Here is a 19,067-nt window from a genome sequence, read left to right on the forward strand (position 1 = left end):
GAAAAATTCTTCAGCCTCAGCACGTGTCTCTAAACCTTATCTGTCCAATCCCATTCAGTAGCATGAAGGGGCACATGACTAATAGTTCGATAACAGCTTACTGTCTTCATAATTTTCACTAGGAACTGAGTTCGAGTTTCGATTCACATCAGAATAATAACATAGATTGGTTTGTGCATTTGGTATTTGTTTTTTTGTGATATTTTTCTCTTAGGGCGTGTCAAATGGTAAAGCTGTTGATTTGTTGGAATTTAGGGTTTATGATTTGTTGATTAAATTTTGTGATGGACCTCTTTTCCTCTCTCTGTTTGTGCATTTGTCTTAATTAAATTTGTTTCTTAAAAAAAAAATAAAATGGTCTGTTTGATTAATTGATATGACAGTTTGCTTTGATTAATTCATGTGTATGACAGAAAAGGTTGGGAGCTGCTTTTGGAGCCTCATTTATTTGGCCTGCGAGCTTGATTTACTTCTCCAGGTTTTCATTCTCTTCCATCTCCATCTCCGATTTTAATCTATTGGTTTGGAAAAGCTCATATTCAAGTGATTTTTAAACTCTAAATCCCTAATTGATGATAATGCCTAATATTTTTAGTTAGTTGAAATTTTTATAATGAGTTATTAGATGAATATTGATGATTTTCTTTGTGGATAATGATTTATTAGATTGAATGAATATTTGTAATAACCCAAAACAAAATATCTAAAAAGAAATAAAATATCTAAAAAGTAGGATTAATATCTTCTAGCAAAAAGACAAGTTTGCCCTCATATATTTTAACAGGAAAAAAGTTGACTTTTTGATCGAGAAAGAATTTGGCAATTCCGCTTGCACCTTTGCATAGAGCACGGCGAAACGAGTCCGTAGACACGGAGTAGACCCGAATCGGAGTTGTAACGAAGAAATTACGGCCAAAATACTCACGAGGGCAAAATGGGAATTTGGGAGATCAGTTTTTTTAAAAAAACATGTTTTCTTCTCCCTTTCTCCTCCCTCTCTCTCTCTCTCTCTCTCTCTCTCTCCCTCCCGACAGTTTGAGAAAACCAGTCGGGCAGCCACCTTCCAAGCCACCCCAACGCCACCTCACGCCACCCCGACCCTCCGGACCGGACCCAGCAGCACCGGCCAGCTCCCGCCATCAACCCCAGCCCGTCCGCCGCCCCTGCTGCTGTCTGGAGCCGCCGAAAACGGCTGGAAAACGCAGCAGTTTTGGCAGATTTTCCAACCTCAGTTTCTCCCTCATCCGGCCACTAAATCAGTCGTGTGAGGTATCGATTTCTAGCTATTTTTCGTGTTCTAGATGCTGGTTGGGTAGGAATTAAGGAATTTTGAGGTTTGACAGGTTGAATTTCGAGTTAGGGTTTGGCCGGTTTTGGAAATTCAATTCCGGCCACTTCCGGCCAGTTTTTGGGCTATGTCCAAGAACAAAAGTGGTTCCAAATTAGGTGTTTTACCTAGGATAGGAGTTTGGAGTCTTGGTTTCGAGATTTTTCGGCCACCCGAAATCGCTTAAGACACCCAAATCTGCCCGCGCGAGGCGGCGCGTGGGGGAGGTTGGTGAAGTAATTCTGTGCAGTTTTGTGATCCTCGTGTCGTCACGAGCGCGTAGGATTTCTCGGATCTCGATTCGGAGTCCGTTTGAGCCCTGAACGGATTTTCCATATCGCGCGATCCTTGGGTGCAGTGTCGTCAAATCTTCGGATCGCGCTGAATTTTGGATATGTCGTACTACATGATTTCAGGATCGTGTAGGATTCGACGGATTACGAATCGGAGTCCTGGATACTCCGAAATCGCGAACCCTGGGGCTAGGGTTTGGATTTTAAGCGATAACGTGATTTTGGCCAATCCGACCGTCCGTTTCGGACCAAATTCGCGGAACATGGTTCCTTCTCTGTAAGGAACCTTCAGAGAAGTCCAGATTGGCCATCTGCGACCGTGGACCCACGGGGTTCCGGATCGGCTGGTCTGGTGGTTTATCGCTTAGCTGAGCTTCGGATCTTCCAAAACTGATCCAAGTGTCTAAAAGGCTATTGTGGGCAGAAGAGTAACTTGAAACGAGTGCACGTATTTTTTGGAGCCGGGGGCAGGGTGTTTAGTTTAATTCTTTTTATTCAGTAGTTTATTAATTTAATATTCATGGTTAATCAGACACCAGAGGTCCGGTCGACCTACAGGAGGGACCTACGAAGGGTCCAGCTAGCTCGGACCATCAGTGAGTGGACTTTCTTTCATAAACGATTTTATATGCATGAGTTATATAAATGATTTATATAAATGAGATTACTTAAGTGATTTTTATAATGATTTTATACAAATAAGTTTTTACAAATCAGTTTATATGGGATAATGTCATTATTTGATCTTGAAGAAGTTTTATGAACTATTCATTTCGAACGTGATTTGTGCTGTACAATGCTTTGATTTACGTGTTGTTTAGTTACTGAAGCTCAGTAATATATAAAAAGCAGAGTTTGAGAACTCTATCAGAGGAGATTGCAGCAAAATTTCAGTTTCACAAAAAGGCAGTGAGTTATTAGATTTTTCTAAAAATAGTTTATTTTAGAACCACCATGTACCCACCCTTTATTTGGTGATTACCCAGAGTTGGACTGATGTCTACGGACATCCAGTCCAATTTCAGTTTACGTCAGTGCACTTGATTTTGCCTCGCGAGTTTCGGGGACGCTCGGACCGTGAGTGCCAGGTTTTGCGGTTCGGCAGACTTGGTGTCCCGAGACCTGCCAGGATTGCAGCTCGGTTGACTCTGTGTCCCCGAGACCTGCCAGGATTGCGGATCAGGCTGACTACGGTCCCCTGCATTCTGCCCGAGCGACTCGAGCTGACTTGGTGTCATCGAGGACCTGCCGGCGGATCAGGCTGACCATAGTCCCCTGTATCCTGCCAGTTTGCGGCTCGGATAGATTGCGTGTCATCCGAGACCTGCCAGGAGAATTGACGGACTTACAGGGGTACTTCTAGGTGGTACTTTTCAAGGAATTTCAGTGTTTTATGAAATTATTGTTTTCAGAAAATTTTATATCAGTTTTCTTAATATTCGTGCCGTTTTATATCTGTATATATATACATATACGTATACCTATTGATTTACATGCTTTATATATTTGATTACAGATGAGCTTTAGATTTACTTACATACTTATTTTGACTACGGGGGTTAGTATTTTTATAAACTAGTTTGAGAACATTCTTTTTGTCCACTCACATTTTCGACTTGTTTTTCGTCCCCAGGCCGTAGAAGTGCGCAGGATCCACCACCGGGCCATCCCTAGCTTCCGCGCCACCAATTAAGGTAGAGTTTTGTGGAAAAATCCTTGAAACCTCGTGAACTTTAGAAATTGCTATGATATCTAGTTTTAGTGGAAAACTGAAGCTGGCAAATATTTGGTTCTTCTATCCTGGCAGTTGGTGTGGATTTATTCGATTGTTTGACAGGTGGAAAAATTTGGGTTTAGTCAAAATACAGGGGAGACTCTGCCGAAATTCGGCAGGAGTCCAGAGAAAGTTTTCATAGTAACTGTAGCAGGAAGGGTAAAAAGGTCTTTTGTGCCCGACATTCGCCAGGTGTCGTACACGCACAGGACTTGGCTCGAATTCCAAAGCGGAAATTAGGTCGGGTCCTGTCAATATTGATGATTTTGTGTTTGGATAATGATTTGTTGGATTATAGATGACTATATATGATTAATTGATTTGTTGGAATTTAGGGTTTATGATTTGTTGATTAAATTTTGTGATAGACTTTTTTTTATAACTTAATAATCTGTTTATCGATGATGTGTAAATAACATAGTAGCATATTTAAATTTTTTAACGGGTGTTTTGAATCAAGTGCTTCCTTCTATTCTTCAAAAAGACATCTATTCTGGTAAACTTAATTGAGTTTGAGCTTATGGGGTTAAACTTTTTGCCATATTTTTATTGCACTGTTTCTTTTCTTATTCTTATATGCAGGGATGATTTGTTTCTTTTCTTTTTTTTTTTCCTTCTTCTCAATTTTAAACAGATTTACAGTACTTTCTCTTGCTGAAATTTTGTGAAATATATGTATATAGGGGAGCTCAAATTAAGAAATAGTGGTTACGCATTATTCCTTTTTCATAAAATTCAATTTTTCTTCAATACATCCAACTATGATTCTTTTACCTCTCTTCAACTTTTCCTTTAGATAAACACAAAATTTAAAATATGTTTACTTTGTGTTACATCAATTGGAAAATCATTTAGAACTTGCTCATTAGTTCTCTTAATTTCGTTACTTTGTGTTTCCTCGATTTAAAAACCATTTATAACTTTCTTATTAAATTGTTAAATTATATTATTCATGTTTATACATAATTAGATGTTTATGATTATTGTCCTAACTCGATTTTCCCCATTCATCAACACTAACACTTACTATTTTCCCACTTTTTTATAACAGGTCAAGATCTCCATCAAAGAGAAGAAAAGTCATGAAGAAATTGCAAAACAAAACCTGCCCAATTAAACAGCATGCTACTCAAAACTATCTAAATTTTGCTATTTTGATAACTGCTTCCCACTATTAACATCTCAATGTATATACAAACATGCCTACTATTTTAACATAACAAGCAGCCTGTAAAATATGTTATTACTTTCTTTTTTGCAACTTATACTTCCTTAGTTAAGCACAATGCTACAAATTAAATCTCATTGTATATATAAACAATCTTATTTTGTCTACGTAATTTCAAAACCCGCAGCATCATGCGGGCTTTTTTGCTAGTCCTAATGAAGAGAGGAAAACATTTAATTTAATTATTTAAAATATCTAAAACTTAGCCCTTTTTGACTAGGATTGATGCTCCTGCATCACTATAGAATTGGTCTTCACTGGTTTTTATTGTGTTATAGGTTTTTTAACATTCTCTTCTTAACAATCTCCAAAATCAACAAATGCTGACACCATTCAAATAAGTGAAATAAAAGAAGGTGATGTGAGTTATAAGCCTTGACAATCTGGGAGAAATCTACTGTGCTCTGCTCATTATCCTAAGCACTTGCTTCATTTTAATTTTTGTTCATTTCATTATGATGCTTTGATGTCCATATCTTGTGTGGTGGTTCTGACAGAGAATGGAAAGAACAGAGACTATAGATAATTTCAAAGTTGGATCTCTGCCGACTTTAATTTACATTCCTGACTTCATTACGGATAATGAACAAACCATGCTTCTAAATAAGGTAGAAATCCATATTTGTCTTACATATTCCATCCTTCTTTCCCAATGCTTTATTTTTTGTGTGAAAATTCTCAGTATGCTGGCTCCATTGCTTTATAGATATATGAAGCCCCTGTATCGAAGTGGAAATCTTTAAAGAATAGGAGGCTACAAAACTGGGGTATGGTTGTGTTCTATGTGGGTTTATGTATATTGGTTTTCTATATGGTGTTTTTTATATTTCACTTGCATATAATACCTAGAAGATATGGAGGGAACTCCATCATATTGACTTTGATTAGTTTTTCTTGTGTTTGAGTGACAGGCGGTACTGTCCATGAAAAGGGTCTTCTACCACAGGATTGTAAGTGGGAAATAATTTATTTTATCACATGTGGAGAATATTTGCATTTCACAAATTGATGTGTCATTGGGTGTTTGGTGAGAACCCACTAGAAGCAATTTTTATAGGGGTGGGTTTCTGGGTATGGCTTTGATGCACTTTTTGAGTGATACCAATGTAACATTCAAGGACTTACTGAGAAATGGCATGGCTTTGCGTTTAATGGCTTTTTTTTTGGGGGGGGCAGCGGCGCGGGGGTGGGGTGTCAAATTCTTGGCGCCTATGCTTTTGCATTCAGTATTTCAAGTCCTATTGGTGTGGCCATTGAAATCATAATAGATAGGAGAACCGAAGGTGCCGTGCCAGATTTGATATCCGCTATTTCAATGGGTCTAGCATGTGGAATGTCCATCTTTGTAGCAGTAAACCTTCTATTAGTGAAGCAGATAAATAGTGGACAAAGAGAGAGGGCAAGAGGGTGACTAAGATAAGAAAAAAGAGGAAGAAGAGAAAGAAGAGAGAGAAAATGACAATTTTAATGGAGACTTAGGTGCTACATTACCATACAGCATATTCTGGGTATGACATTGTAAAGATATTTTTCGGTTGCAAAGTCCCACAGCCCAAATAGTCCATGTGGTATCTGTGCAATTCAACAACTCATGAAGTTATTGCCTCAACAGCCAAAAAAAATTATATTGCCTCTACAAGTCATAAGTCAGCTTTAAATTTGTAGAACTTCCATAGGATGTGGAGACTTGTTTAGTGTTCACCTCGATTTGTGAAGATAATTTTAGTGGCAAATTTGTTGGCCTCTTCTTGTAGGAAGTGCGAAGCAAATGATATAGAGCAATGTCTTTAGAAATTTCTATGTGATTAAGCAATTGTTCATAGTATATTGCCAGTTCATCATTGTTTGTGAATTATTTGTCTGAAACAATAATCTCTCTCTCTCTCTCTCTCTTGCAGTGCCCTCATGGCTAACCAAGATTACATACAAGATATATGAAGAATCAGGGCTTTTTCCATTGCCAATTAATCATGTCCTTATCAATGAATACCTTCCTAACCAAGGCATAATGGTTCGCCTGAAACTCAAGGCTTTTATTGGTCATTGCTTACTTTTTACATTTGCATACTTTTGTCCTTGTTTTAGTTCAGTTTTCTCCGTGTCCTTGAAATAACTTAGTTCTTACAGTTACAAGTCCTTTAAATTTTTTTTCAAAGTTTAGAAAATTAGAAAGGGAGGGATTACAAATTTTTCATGGATTTGAACCCATAAAATGAACAAGTAATACATTTCAAGTCCATTGTTGACAAGAAAACGTGTACCGGCCACTGCTTTGACAACCCACAGGTAAGTTTCCAGTCACTTCAAAATTGCGTATTAGTGGTAAAAAATGTGCAGATTTGAATTAAGGAAGGCTATGTATGTGGTTTTTGATTGGATCTTTGAAAGATGAGGCTCTGAACAAGACATCAAAGTGCCTTTGGGTTTCTCCGAATGTTTGGATTTATGGATTTGAACCATTAAAAATGTATTTTTTTGTCTCATAATTCATGGAGATTTTCTGTCCATAGCATTTGTGCTGCAACGAGGCTGGTGTCTGGTTGGGATGGAGGAATAAGTGGATCAGGCAGAGAACTTTGTTTCATAATCCCAAAATTTACAACACATTGGAAAATCCTGTTCATGTCTGACTTTGGTTACAGAAATCTGAACCAAAAATATAATCAAGAGATTTAACAATTTTATGGACTTAAAAGTAGAGCAAGATACAGGGACCAAAATATATTATTTTGAACTTTCTTTTACTTTTGATTTATTCTTATTGTGTGACTTGAACTTTGCCATGCATTTGCTTGGTGATGGCTTGTCTTTTGATTACTTGTTGCTTTTCAGTTGTCCACTAAAGGAGTTTTCCAATGAATTAATGTTTTTGGTGTTATGTTGGATTATTCCGTTGGAAATTTGAGCCTGCTATACTTTCCTACATTATTTAGCTGCAAGGTGGATGCGTATGTTCTTATTACAACATTTCTTCTTTTCTTTTGGCCTGAGCCTCTTCTTGCAATAATTGTGTATCATATAGGCACACCAGGATGGGCCTGCTTATTATCCAGTTGTAGCGATCTTGTCCCTCAGGTCACCTGTTGTTATGGACTTTACTCCCCATTCAAGACTGACATTGTGTAAAAGCACATGCACAAATGATGTTGAGGATACAAATTCTGATAGGGGAGTTATTAAGATTGATACAGATAAGTCAATGGATGAACACCATCCTTTTCCTGTCATATTAATGCCGCGCAGCTTGATGATATTCAAAGATAAAGCATACTCGGGTTTGTATCTTTTTGTTAAAGTAACAGCTCGATCTCTAGCTATTACTTCTTTATTCTAACAGCAAATCTGGGCATGTCCTACTTGTGATTTTCAGATTACTTGCATGCTATCAAAGACAGTGAGGTACAATGTTATGATGGGGTAAGATTAAATTTTCCCCCCTCTTTTGGTAAGAAACAAAAATGTTGTTAAAATTGAGGAACAGTTCAAAGTAATGAAAGCACCAGCAGTCATACCTATGTAGAAGAGCAATGATAAAGAAAACAATACCACACATTGAGGAAAGAAGAAAGTCAGTCCAAAACACTCTTCTCCAAACCCTAAGGTTCTTAGGACTTCCAGAAATTCCTGCAAAAATAGATGAAACTGAACCCCGTAATGAATCAAAATACATCATTCTTATCCAATAGATCTTTAATTGTGCTAAGTGCTTTTGAAAGGTTAGTTGTGCGTAATGAGCCAATAAAATTTGCATTTCAACTCGGTGCCAACATAAGTTACGTAGATTGGCATTTTTCCAACTGTTTTTTGTTATCCTTTTTTGTTCAGGCTGTAAACGAAGTAGAAGCTCTACATGGGCAAGTTATGAATCATGCTTCGTCACAATTGGATGGCGCTGTTGATGTAATGAAAACTGGGGACCTCAAGAGTATTCATAGAACTACCCCTAGAATTTCATTGACATGTCGATTAGTTCCGAAAGTTCATAAAAATGTGTTCAGGTTTTAGTCTGTGTCAAGTCTAATCTATCTGGAGGTTTTTCACCTGTAAGAGCTTCAGACGATGACCTAATTTGATGCGGGTGGTATTCACAGAGATGTGAGATGTATTATGGATGATTTAACAAACTTTGCCATACTACATAAAAATAGAGCGAATTCATTTCTTTCACCAATGATCAATTTATATTTTATATTGCTTTTGTTTTTTGTCAAAAATATTTTATATTGATTTGATTCTAGCTGTGAGGCATGACCCTGTTTAACATTTTCTTTTTGGTCTGGACAAAAAAAGTAGTAACTTTCAGGCACGCCGGTTTGTAAATTTATCTCCAGCTTAGTTTTTTTTTTTTTTGGACACAATCTCCAGCTTAGTTATATATATATATATCAATATTTTTTTTTTCATATAGTAATTTCCAAAATAGCATATTTACCCCAGAAAATAAAAATGCTCCAAAAAAGCATATATATAGGCTTGGAATGATCCATTTTCAAATTAATAAAAAGATATTTATGATTTGAAATTCGTTTAATCAGTCATTTGAAAGGAAAGGGTGCATAAAATTAACCCCAAAAAAAAGGTGTATAAAAAGTTGGGTGTGGATATAGATAACATAATAGTAAGTTGAGTCTAAATAAAGACAACGTGATGTAAAATTTTTATTTTGAGTACGAGCGATATTAGAGAGGGAGATTTCTCAAACACAATACTTAGTGTCGTGAAGGTTCGAACTTAAAATTACTACTCTGCAAGTTGAAACCATTTTTTATTAAACAAGACTCCATTGGCAATGACGTCAAAATTTTGGTTGGGTTGGGTGTTCGAACAAAAAAAAATGAACTTTGATTTGGTGTCTAGAGACACCGTCTTCGGTTTCGGTTATATGCCTAATCTGATCCCATCGGGCCTCCGTGTAATTCAAACTCAATTTTTATTTTTTCTTGGGTCGGAAAGCTTATTCTCAATTACAACCGAAATCCCAATGCAGGCCGACCCAATTGTTGAGTGGTCCCAAATATAAAGCCCAAAACAAAACTGAATTATCTTACAATTGAAGAAAGGAAAAAGTAGAAAAGAGGAAATTCATAGCATCTCTCTAAGCCAACAGGAAAAAAAAAAAAAAAAAAATTTCATAGCAGTCGCCGTAAACGCGGTTGGGAAAGATACGAAGGAACCGAGGAAGAAAGGAAGGAGAGACACTGCGTTGCCTGATATTGCACTTTTCAGGTAAGTCGTCTCACCGGTGCCTTCGCCATCTTTTCTGCTGATTACTCGCTCGATCTAACGCTTCCCCAATTGCCCTCTTGGCTTGCTTTAATTTTCAATTTTATCTGAAATCTTTTCGATTTTGTTCCAATTTTTCCAGAATACATTTGACTCCTTAGGTGTCTGAAGGAAATAGTTCGTGTATATTTCTAGTATTTGTCTACGTCTCGTAGATGCTGTGGAGGGAGCACGGAATTGTATTTGTTTGATGACTTGTTCTGTATGGGGTCATTTGATTAATACCAGTACTTAGATTATTGGCGCCGTGTAAAGAAGAGGTGGGATGATCTATTATGGCGCAACAGTCCTCTCGTCTCCACCGCCTTCTCACTCTCTTGGACAGTATCCTTCCACCTTTTTCTTTTGCTTATCTTTTGGAATTATTGTTGAATGCATTTAGTTTATTTACCACTTGCATCAGCTAACATCGCCCCCCACCCTCCTCGTTTTTGGTTCCTCTGTAATTTATATTTATCCATTGTCTCAATTTCCAAATGATTGTTTGAATTGGGTTTTTCTTTAACCCAACTCTAATAGCTGGTTCGACCCAAGCAACAAGATTTACAGCTGCTCGGCAGATAGGGGATATTGCCAAGTCGCATCCTCAGGACTTGAGCTCTCTGTTAAAAAAGGTATTACTGATTTCCACAATTGTTTCCTTGCAATCACATTATGCTTATTCTGACACCATCATCCTGCACCTCCGTTGCCTTGAAAATGAAATCAATGTGCCTTTTTAGTATGTTAATTTCAAATTCGTAGTCATCTTATGAAGAATGTGAGGTTTATTTCAAAGTCAGCATTATAATGACTTAAATATGTCTATTTGTATGAAAACTTGTTCTATATATTTTTTTTGTTTAGAGAGCAAACTAGAGCTTCACGCCTTCTGTTAATACTGGCAGAAAGTGGATAAGGTCTGATATATGTTAGTGAGAAGATCCATAAATCCAGGAAAGAATACTGTAAATGTTGCTAAGAGCTACCATCCACTCAAATAAATTTTCAAGATAATCTGTTCTGTGTAATTTCAAATACTGCCAAATGTTTGGTTGTTTCTTTCACAAAAGAATTGCTATTCTTCTGATGATCACATCTGCCCTTCCAGCAGCAAACCGTAAAACCAACAAATTTATCGAGCATTACACACTGAATATTTAAGACCAAAGCTTTCTTGCAATTAGACAATTTAACACCAGTTTCTTTAATAAGATTTTCCTTTCTTAGTATGGTAGTTTATGGTAATGGTCTCTCTCAAAGCCGCTGGCCCCACAAGGAAAACTACTTTCAGTTAGCTCTCCAGATTCCAAGCAAACTTTTTATCACTGGACTTGAACAAGAGCCGTATAATAAGAATTGAACAGCAATAATATACATGTATTAAAAGACAAAATTTTTGAAACCCAAAACGATGCTGAAACTGCACATGACCTCCAAAGCTAATGTCAAATATCAGAGGACCTTAAACCTGTCCATACCATTTTGAATTCCTTTACAATAACACATCACATCTTCATGTATGGCTCTCACATGCTCTTAAGGGTTGCAAAATGCATGAAACAATCAACGAACCGGGTTAATCAACTTGGAATTAAGAGGAATACTGATAAATTCTGAATGATTTTAGAATGCAAGCATGGAAGCAGGTGCAAGCCAAGCAGCAAGTCAACAGTGTACGTTCTAAGAGATAATAGATATGATCATGCAGTACCCAAAAAGAGAGAAGTTTCAAAATCACAATTGAGAGTTAATGCCTAGTATATCTTGGTTCCCTTGAGGAAATCCACAGACCTTGAATAAAGTCCCAGTGTAACTGTGTAGCTCATGGCAGGTGCTTTCAAATGGATGTTTAGGCTCACTGTGTTCAGGTTTATGAAGGTGCAATAGAGTAAAGCTTATAATTTGTAGTGGTGGGAATTTGGAATTAAATGTTCTGAGTATGAAGAGGGAGAAGAAAGGGAGTTAGAGAAATATGGACTCACTCTGACAACAGTTTCTTGGAATCACACCAAGAGCTCTCACGAATCACTCGAGATTTTTTTTTTGGGAAAAAGATCAGGAATTTAAGGCCCATTCAGTACCATTTTTCAAAAATGTTTTCATAAAATATTTTCAAAAAGTGAAAACCAAAAAATGAATTTGTGTTTTTAAAATGGGAGAATCTGTTCGGCAAACAACTCAGTTTTCGTTCACCACCCTCATTTTCTCACCTTCTCTCCTTCACTGGTTCCTTTTCTCTCTCCCCTTCTCTGGTTTCTTCTCTCCCTCCCCTTCTCTGGTTCCCTCTCGGATTCATTGAACCTCTCTCTCTTTCTCTTTGTCTCTCCTTCTCTAACTCTCTCTGGTTGCCTCTCGGATTCGTCGACTTCCCTTTTTTTCCTTATTGGATTTGCTGATCTCTCTATGATTCCACAGGTCGATGGTCAGTGGTGGTTTGATGGGCAGATTGGTTTGGTTGGGTTTGACGGTGGTGGTTTGATTTGCTGTGGGTAGTGTTGATGGTGGCTTTGATTGGGTGGTGGTGCTTTGATTTGGTACAGGTGGTGTTGATGGTGGGGTTGATTGGGTTCAATTGGGTGGTGATGCGATTGGTTGGTGGCTGGTGGCTGGTCTGTAGTGGTGGTTGTAGTTTGATTGGCTTGTAGTGGTGGTTGTAGTTTGATTGGCGTGTAGTGGTTGTTAGGTGGTGTTTGACGATGGTGGTTATGCTCTGTCTTTTGAATCCATATTCTCTTGAAAACATTTTGATGTTTTCAGAATTATAACTAAAAGTTTGAATCCGTTTTTGGAAAGCATTTTCTGCATTTTCTCAACCTCACCACCGATTGCAAATCCCAAGTGTTTTCTAAGAATGAAAAGTGAAAACGGCCTGGGAAAACGTCACCGAACATGCCTTAATCTTCCACATTATACAACTTAGAAATCCTAAAAGACCAAAAATGTAATGACCCATATTTATCAACCTCAAAATTCTAATAATTTCGTTTTTGATAAACACCCATGCTAATCGTAGCTTTATTTTAACCCTAATAACATTACCCCACAACATTGTTGACATAAGTTGACTAACAATTTGTTTGTGTGGCCCCATTTCTCCATACGTTGACTAACATTCCCCCAGAACTTATTTGGCGTTCTAAGTTAACCTCAATCACATTATCCGTATGCCATGTCAAATCCCACTAACAAATTGTTTCTGTTTTTGTTTTTAATAGAACTCCAAGTTACTAAGTAAAACTGGAATATGAGGGTGAAGCCTGCTATCTACACATTCATTACCAATTGAACTTGTTTCTTAGGGTTTTTTTGTTGGTTCTTCTGGGTTTGGGCTGGTTAATTGTATTACTTGGAGGTTTATAGGTTCTTTTGTTTTGTTTTGTTTTTACTTTTGTTGTGGTCTTGGTGGGCTGCTGGCTCACTGTGGTTGTAATGGTTCTTATTTCTTTTCGTTATAAAGTCACCTTGTTTTTGTTTTTATTTTTATAGAAGAGAAGTTTTCTGCCTTTCTGTAAAAAGCATTCCCATAAATTCCGGGAGAAAGAATATGTAAGAAGGCATTTCACATAAACTGTTGTATCTTTTTCTCCTTTTCAATTTGGCTTTTGCCGGTAGATACTCTTGCCACTAGAATTATGGTTTGTTTGTTTCTTGTGCTAAGTTTTATATCAGTTTCTGTCTCTTAGCTATTCCTTTGTGTACTTGTTAATCTATCTTTTATTGTGAGTAGAAAAGTATGTTTTTAACTTTAGTTTGTTCTGAGATTAGGTTTCCCAATATCTTCGTAGCAAAAACTGGGATACAAGGGTTGCTGCCGCTCATGCAGTTGGGGCTATTGCTGAGAATGTTAAGCATACCTCTTTGATTGAACTCTTTACTAGTATTGAATCAAAGATGTCTGATGCTGGGATATCCGGTGCTGTTGAAGATATGGTTGCTTTCCCGATTTTTGATTCTAACGTTGCTGGAACGTCATTTAGAAGGTGGGTATTATTGTAATTAATTTTAGATTTCCTATTGGGGTGGCTCTTGATCTGAGCTTTTGAATAGATGAGGCTTCGTGGAGGCATGGTTGTTTATCTAATTTAAAAATTTCAAAACTACTACAGCTTTGATCTCAACAAGGTTTTGGAGTTTGGTGCTCTGTTGGCATCTGGGGGACAGGTAATGCAGTGTCTATTTTATTACCGTTGACATAATTGCTCTTACGTGAAGAAGGTGATTGTATATTTTTTGGGCTACCCCTTTGGTTTTTGATATTTAAGTTTGACTTTGTGATCTTGATTTTTCTTTCTGTTAATATTTGTTGATATCCATGGAAGGAGAATATTGGGAACATCAATCTAGTAGGATCTGTTAATAAACAAGTCTAGTAATTGTTAACTATTTATTTATGTATTTCTGCTACATTAAGAAAAATAATGAAACTATTAAGATAGTAGTTTTTAAAATACAGAGGTGATTAGAAGAGAAGGGGCCAAGAAATATTAAAAAAAATTACTATGGATTTAACAAGAGAAATAGTGCTCTCCAGTTTTTGTTTTTACATTAGTTTTTGTTTTTACATTCGTTGAATCTTTTGTATTGATTATTCACATTTAAATTTCTGAAAGGATCTATGCTGCTGTTGCCTTTTTTGTTTGCTTTTGTTTTGTTTTTAGGTGGCCTTTCACTTTGTGAAATGAAAAAGATAATGGTCAGCCCACGTAATTAACTGATACTAATAAGGCTGAACATTTTAATAATTGTGAATCCCATCACTTTCTTTTATTTATAAATAATATTTGTGTTTCTTATAAAAAAAAATAAAAAAGAATGTGGATACCCCATTTGGAATGGCAGATGTTAAGTTTTTATTTGACCTATAGTTGTTTGTGCCAAAGGATTGCCTAATTTGGTTAATTGCTTTTGTGGCACAGTAAATTATTCTTGTTTTGTCTGATAAAAGAAAATATTCATGTTTTGAGTGTTAATTTTCTTCTTTGTAATCGATGCATTCATTTTTGGATTCAGGAGTATGATCTTGCAAATGATCATATGAAAAACCCAAGGGAAAAATTGGCGCGACAGAAACAAACACTACGACGTCGTTTAGGTTAGTAATCTTTTTACTTTCATACTTCTATTATATCTGGTCCAAAAAGGAAAGAAAAAATGTTTCTCCCTTAGGTCAGTGCCTTTGTACTCTGTTCTGTAATTGGTGGCAGTCTCTAAGCATACATACAACATGTGGTTGTTGGAGAGAGGGCAAAGATTATTATTGAAATTCAATCTACTGATACTAGTAATCTGATTGGTTGTCTGAACCAGTTTATTCTGTAGCGATTGAATGTGAAAACCAAAATCTAGACACTTTCCAACTGAGAAATCTGTTCTTTGAAAGCCTTTAAATTTCCGATTTTGAGAATAAATTTGACTATCATTTGATTGGACACGCTTGTCTGATCTGGTGTTTTGTATTCCTGATGCAACTTATATTTAGTGAAAAATTAGATGTGTTGTGCGGGAACAATTTGGGATAGAGTTGAGACTTCTTGATAGTTGCTTCTCTTTGGTCCTCCCTTTCTAAAAATTTCAAGAACATTTCTTTTAGCGTAATTGTTCTTGATTTGAAGGGCAGGGGAAGGATGTTTTGAAAGGAGTGCTTACTGGGTTATGGCATATGCATTGTTATTTTAGGTGTCTGATGGACTGCTAGTCCATGTTTATAGTATTTCTTTTTGTTTATTTTGATAAATTGTGTGTTACTTATGGGATTGGATTCGGTTTTGGCCTTCCTTGTGGGCATCTACTTCATCAGAGTTTAGGGAGTTTACCCTTTATCTTATCTATTTGGATTGGAAAGCAGGAGTATCGTAGAGATATTTATTTCAAGTGTAATGTGGTAGAGAGGTGTCTTTGTTTAAATTTCTGGTTGCATGTTTGGTGGATTTCTTGTTCACCGATTGTAGACGTGGTTTAAAAAAAAAAAAAGAATTGTTGTTTGTTATAAAAAAGGGTGTGGTGTTTTACAAAGTAGAGAGGTGTTACAAAATTCAAATTTTTTTTATAAATAAGAAGCACATTTTATTAATAATTAAATTACTAGCCTCTCCGCACCGCTTCCGCGCCTGAGAGAGGCTTTTTATATTTTTTTTATAAAAAAATTTTAAAATTATTTTAGAATTAAAAAAGATAATGGGTAGTTGTGTTCCATAAAAATAGGATCTATTATCTGAATTTTCTTTTAATTAAAATTTTTTAAATATGAAAAGGTGTGAATTTACATTATTATCCTCATTTAATCAATAATTTCAGTTCTTAATGTTTGCATTAACCAAGGGCATTTTCTGGTATTTTGAATGTTTCACCATTCTCTGCCTTTTGCTTTATATATATAGATACAAGTGGGTTGAACGAGATGTCCATGTCCCACCCAAAGATACATTGCTAGCCTACTCTATCTCAATCCAAATCCCAAAAAAATACTAGACTAAAAAACAGCTAGCGTACGGCAGCTTTCCAGTCTAATAGAATAGTAGAAAAAGAAATATCCCTATTTACTCATACAGGTGCCTACAGTGAAGCCAAAAATCTGATATGTTAGATCACAATTTTACTAATCCATGCCATGCTGGAGCAAGGGTGGAAGAGTGTATTGAAATACCGAATTATGTAGTTAGTGTGTGTTTTTTTTAATATATTCGGAATGTAGTTAGTGTGTACATTTACTGTTGATTATGCTGTCCTAAATTGCATTTCGATCGCCAGGTTTTAATAGAAATCTCACTGTGTCTTGTACAGGTCTGGATATATGTGAGCAGTTCATGGATGTGAATGATATGATAAAAGATGAAGACCTTATTATGCACAGCTCGCATGGGAATGGAATTAATCCAAGAGTTTATGCATCACATAATATCCATCAGTTGGTTGCAAATATGGTACCTAGTGTATTATCGAAAAGACCAAGTCCAAGGGAATTGAATCTTTTAAAACGAAAAGCAAAAATCAATTCAAAAGACCAGTCAAAGGGTTGGTCTGAGGATGGGGATATGGAGGTGTCATGTGCTCAAAATATAACACTGAAGGGCTCATGTCCTGACTCATTTGGGACTAATAAGGTATTAGATTGCCAATTGATCAATATTTTTGGTGCTAGCTGATTCAAATGTTGTATGTCAAATTCGTAAGCTATTGCATATGGAGGCATCTCACTTGGTAGTAATGAAATGTTTTGAAGCTTCTGATGTAATCTTTGTTATCGTATTGTTCTGCTCAGTGGTATTTATTTTGTAGGAGAGTATTAAAAAACGTTCCTGGGAGGAAGCTTTTGAGTGTAGGGCAATTGAGGGACAAGTGGTTATTGTTGGATAAATTTTGCATGTGATTTTGATGATAAGGTTGCTCTCTCTGAAGCTCAGGCTTGTTCTTAAAATAGAAAGAAATATTTCAAATTTATGGTAGTTGGTATATGTTTTAATTTCAGTAAAAAAAATTGAAAGTTCTAATCAAGAGTTAATTATGAAAGTGGAATCCAGTCTTGACTGAAATAACTTAATGTGAAAACAAGTCATAAATTACTTCTAAAATGAACATCAAGTAATAAAATATCAACTCTTAACGTGAAAACATATACTAACTCTTGATTAGAACTTAATTTTTTGTGGTTTTAATTTTTTTATTTTCTCAAGTAATAAATTACATTAATGTGAAATACATGAAGAGAAACCATTTTTTGCTGGAAATTTTTTTTTTTGGGGGTCATTTTAGATGTTTTTTCTTAATAAAAATATAAGTAATATGAATTTGAATTAAGCTTGAATTATTATTTTATTTTTTTGATTTAGAACTAAACCTTACTTGTTTAGGGGAGATAGGATCATGCCCGGGATGGTTATAGGTCCAAAGAAAAGAAGGAAAGATAACCAAATTTTTTATTGTTTTACTATAGATAAGTAATTTAAATGACATACTTATATACTTTGGATAAATAATTTCGTTTCTTATCTTAAAATGTTATAACTTGTGGATGTTCATGCTACTACTAGCAGGATATTGGTACACTGGTTTGGGATTTGATACTAAACTACCATATACATCTAAAGGTTGATAATGATAGGGATTTTTTCAGTTATACATTTGCTATTGTTATAGAGGTTTCACATCTTGTAATATTCTAAATTTCCTAATCATTGTTGTTGAGTTGCAGAATTACTTTGGTTATTTTCTTTTCCTTTGTCCTCCTCCTGCGTTGGGGTATAAGTTTCTGCATTGTAATGTTGATTAGTTTTGCAGGAATTTGTGGATTTCGAACATGATGAAGAGAACTTTGAACATGATGGAGTCGGGCGGTGGCCTTTTCATAGTTTTGTTGAGCAACTAATCCTAGATATGTTCGATCCAGGTTGGCTTCTGTTATTTTTATTCTTCCTGTTAAGGGTGGGCAGTGTAACCTTTAAGTGGGTGTGCTATTTCTTTTATTCATAATTTTTTTGATATGCTATTATCATTGCTTCAATTGAAACTATGTCTTACAGTTTTGTTTTTATTTTATTTTTTCCAAGTTTGGGAGGTACGCCATGGTAGTGTGATGGCTTTGAGAGAAATTTTAACGCATCAAGGTGCTTCTGCTGGAGTATTTATGCCTGACTTGAACCTGGACAGTGCAATGTTCACAGAGTTAGAAAATAAATACAAATCATATACAATGAAGAGAGAGAGAGATATTGATTTGAATATGCAAGTTCCCATGGATGAATCTGGACCAAAACTGAAAAAGCCGAAGTTTGAAGATGTTTCATCACCATTTATAGATACAGTGGTCTCTGCCAGCAAGGATGGGGATTTTGATATTAGTATGCAGACAGAAGATGGCGGGTGTAAGTCGCCTTCTGGGCAGGTTAATGGTCAACTTCATGTGACCTCTCTTAAGGTTGATCCCAAGTGTTTTCTCAATGCTATGCCGCATCCACATGAGCAATCAGCCGAGACAACTGAGCTAAAGGGTCACTCAGACAATAAGGGATCCTTTCAGAAAATGGATGTGCTGAAAAGCCTCACTGAAAATAGTGATATGTTGAACTTGGTTAAACTGGCTAGGCATTCATGGCTTAAAAATTGCGAATTTCTTCAAGATTGTGCAATTCGTTTCTTGTGTGTATTGTCGCTAGACCGGTATGGTTTTTATCAAGCATGCCTTTT

General features: G+C 36.2%; 2 protein-coding genes across 7 annotated transcripts in view; both read left to right on the forward strand.

The window, feature by feature from the left end:
* The first annotated feature begins 14 nt into the window (after positions 1-14).
* LOC117632486 (alpha-ketoglutarate-dependent dioxygenase alkB homolog 6-like) lies at positions 15-8,800 on the forward strand. 6 transcript variants are annotated; one of them, XM_034365972.1, is made up of 9 exons: positions 15-478; positions 4,446-4,983; positions 5,120-5,230; positions 5,329-5,389; positions 5,528-5,572; positions 6,521-6,633; positions 7,645-7,897; positions 7,993-8,039; positions 8,448-8,800. In XM_034365972.1, exons 3-9 carry the CDS (start codon positions 5,123-5,125, stop codon positions 8,625-8,627), a joined length of 807 nt encoding a protein of 268 aa, XP_034221863.1. In that variant the 5' UTR covers positions 15-478; positions 4,446-4,983; positions 5,120-5,122; the 3' UTR covers positions 8,628-8,800. The 6 variants fall into 6 exon arrangements, with proteins under 6 accessions (XP_034221863.1, XP_034221862.1, XP_034221868.1 ...); XM_034365971.1 differs by having other exon boundaries at positions 4,446-4,978; XM_034365976.1 differs by lacking the exon at positions 15-478 and adding an exon at positions 3,283-3,314 and having other exon boundaries at positions 4,901-4,978.
* A 915-nt stretch (positions 8,801-9,715) lies between these two features.
* Positions 9,716-19,067, forward strand: part of LOC117629690 (TATA-binding protein-associated factor BTAF1) — a 28,665-nt gene continuing 19,313 nt past the window's right edge. The window contains exons 1-9 of the mRNA XM_034362260.1: positions 9,716-9,848; positions 9,988-10,229; positions 10,425-10,519; positions 13,653-13,867; positions 13,994-14,048; positions 14,898-14,979; positions 16,668-16,987; positions 18,162-18,270; positions 18,431-19,040. Coding sequence (XP_034218151.1) covers positions 10,181-10,229; positions 10,425-10,519; positions 13,653-13,867; positions 13,994-14,048; positions 14,898-14,979; positions 16,668-16,987; positions 18,162-18,270; positions 18,431-19,040 — 1,535 coding nt within the window. The 5' untranslated portion in view covers positions 9,716-9,848; positions 9,988-10,180. The remainder of the gene's footprint in view (positions 9,849-9,987; positions 10,230-10,424; positions 10,520-13,652; positions 13,868-13,993; positions 14,049-14,897; positions 14,980-16,667; positions 16,988-18,161; positions 18,271-18,430; positions 19,041-19,067) is intronic.

The sequence above is a fragment of the Prunus dulcis genome, chromosome 6, assembly GCF_902201215.1.
Source record: "Prunus dulcis chromosome 6, ALMONDv2, whole genome shotgun sequence".
In the NCBI taxonomy this organism is placed as follows: domain Eukaryota; kingdom Viridiplantae; phylum Streptophyta; class Magnoliopsida; order Rosales; family Rosaceae; genus Prunus; species Prunus dulcis.

Excerpts from the sequence above, each read along its gene's own strand:
- LOC117632486 (XM_034365972.1), top strand. The coding sequence starts at position 5,123 with ATGGAAAGAACAGAGACTATAGATAATTTCAAAGTTGGATCTCTGCCG. Across the intron at positions 6,634-7,644 it reads TTCCTAACCAAGGCATAATG|GCACACCAGGATGGGCCTGC; the intron begins GTTCGCCTGAAA and ends TGTATCATATAG. Across the intron at positions 7,898-7,992 it reads CAAAGATAAAGCATACTCGG|ATTACTTGCATGCTATCAAA; the intron begins GTTTGTATCTTT and ends TGTGATTTTCAG.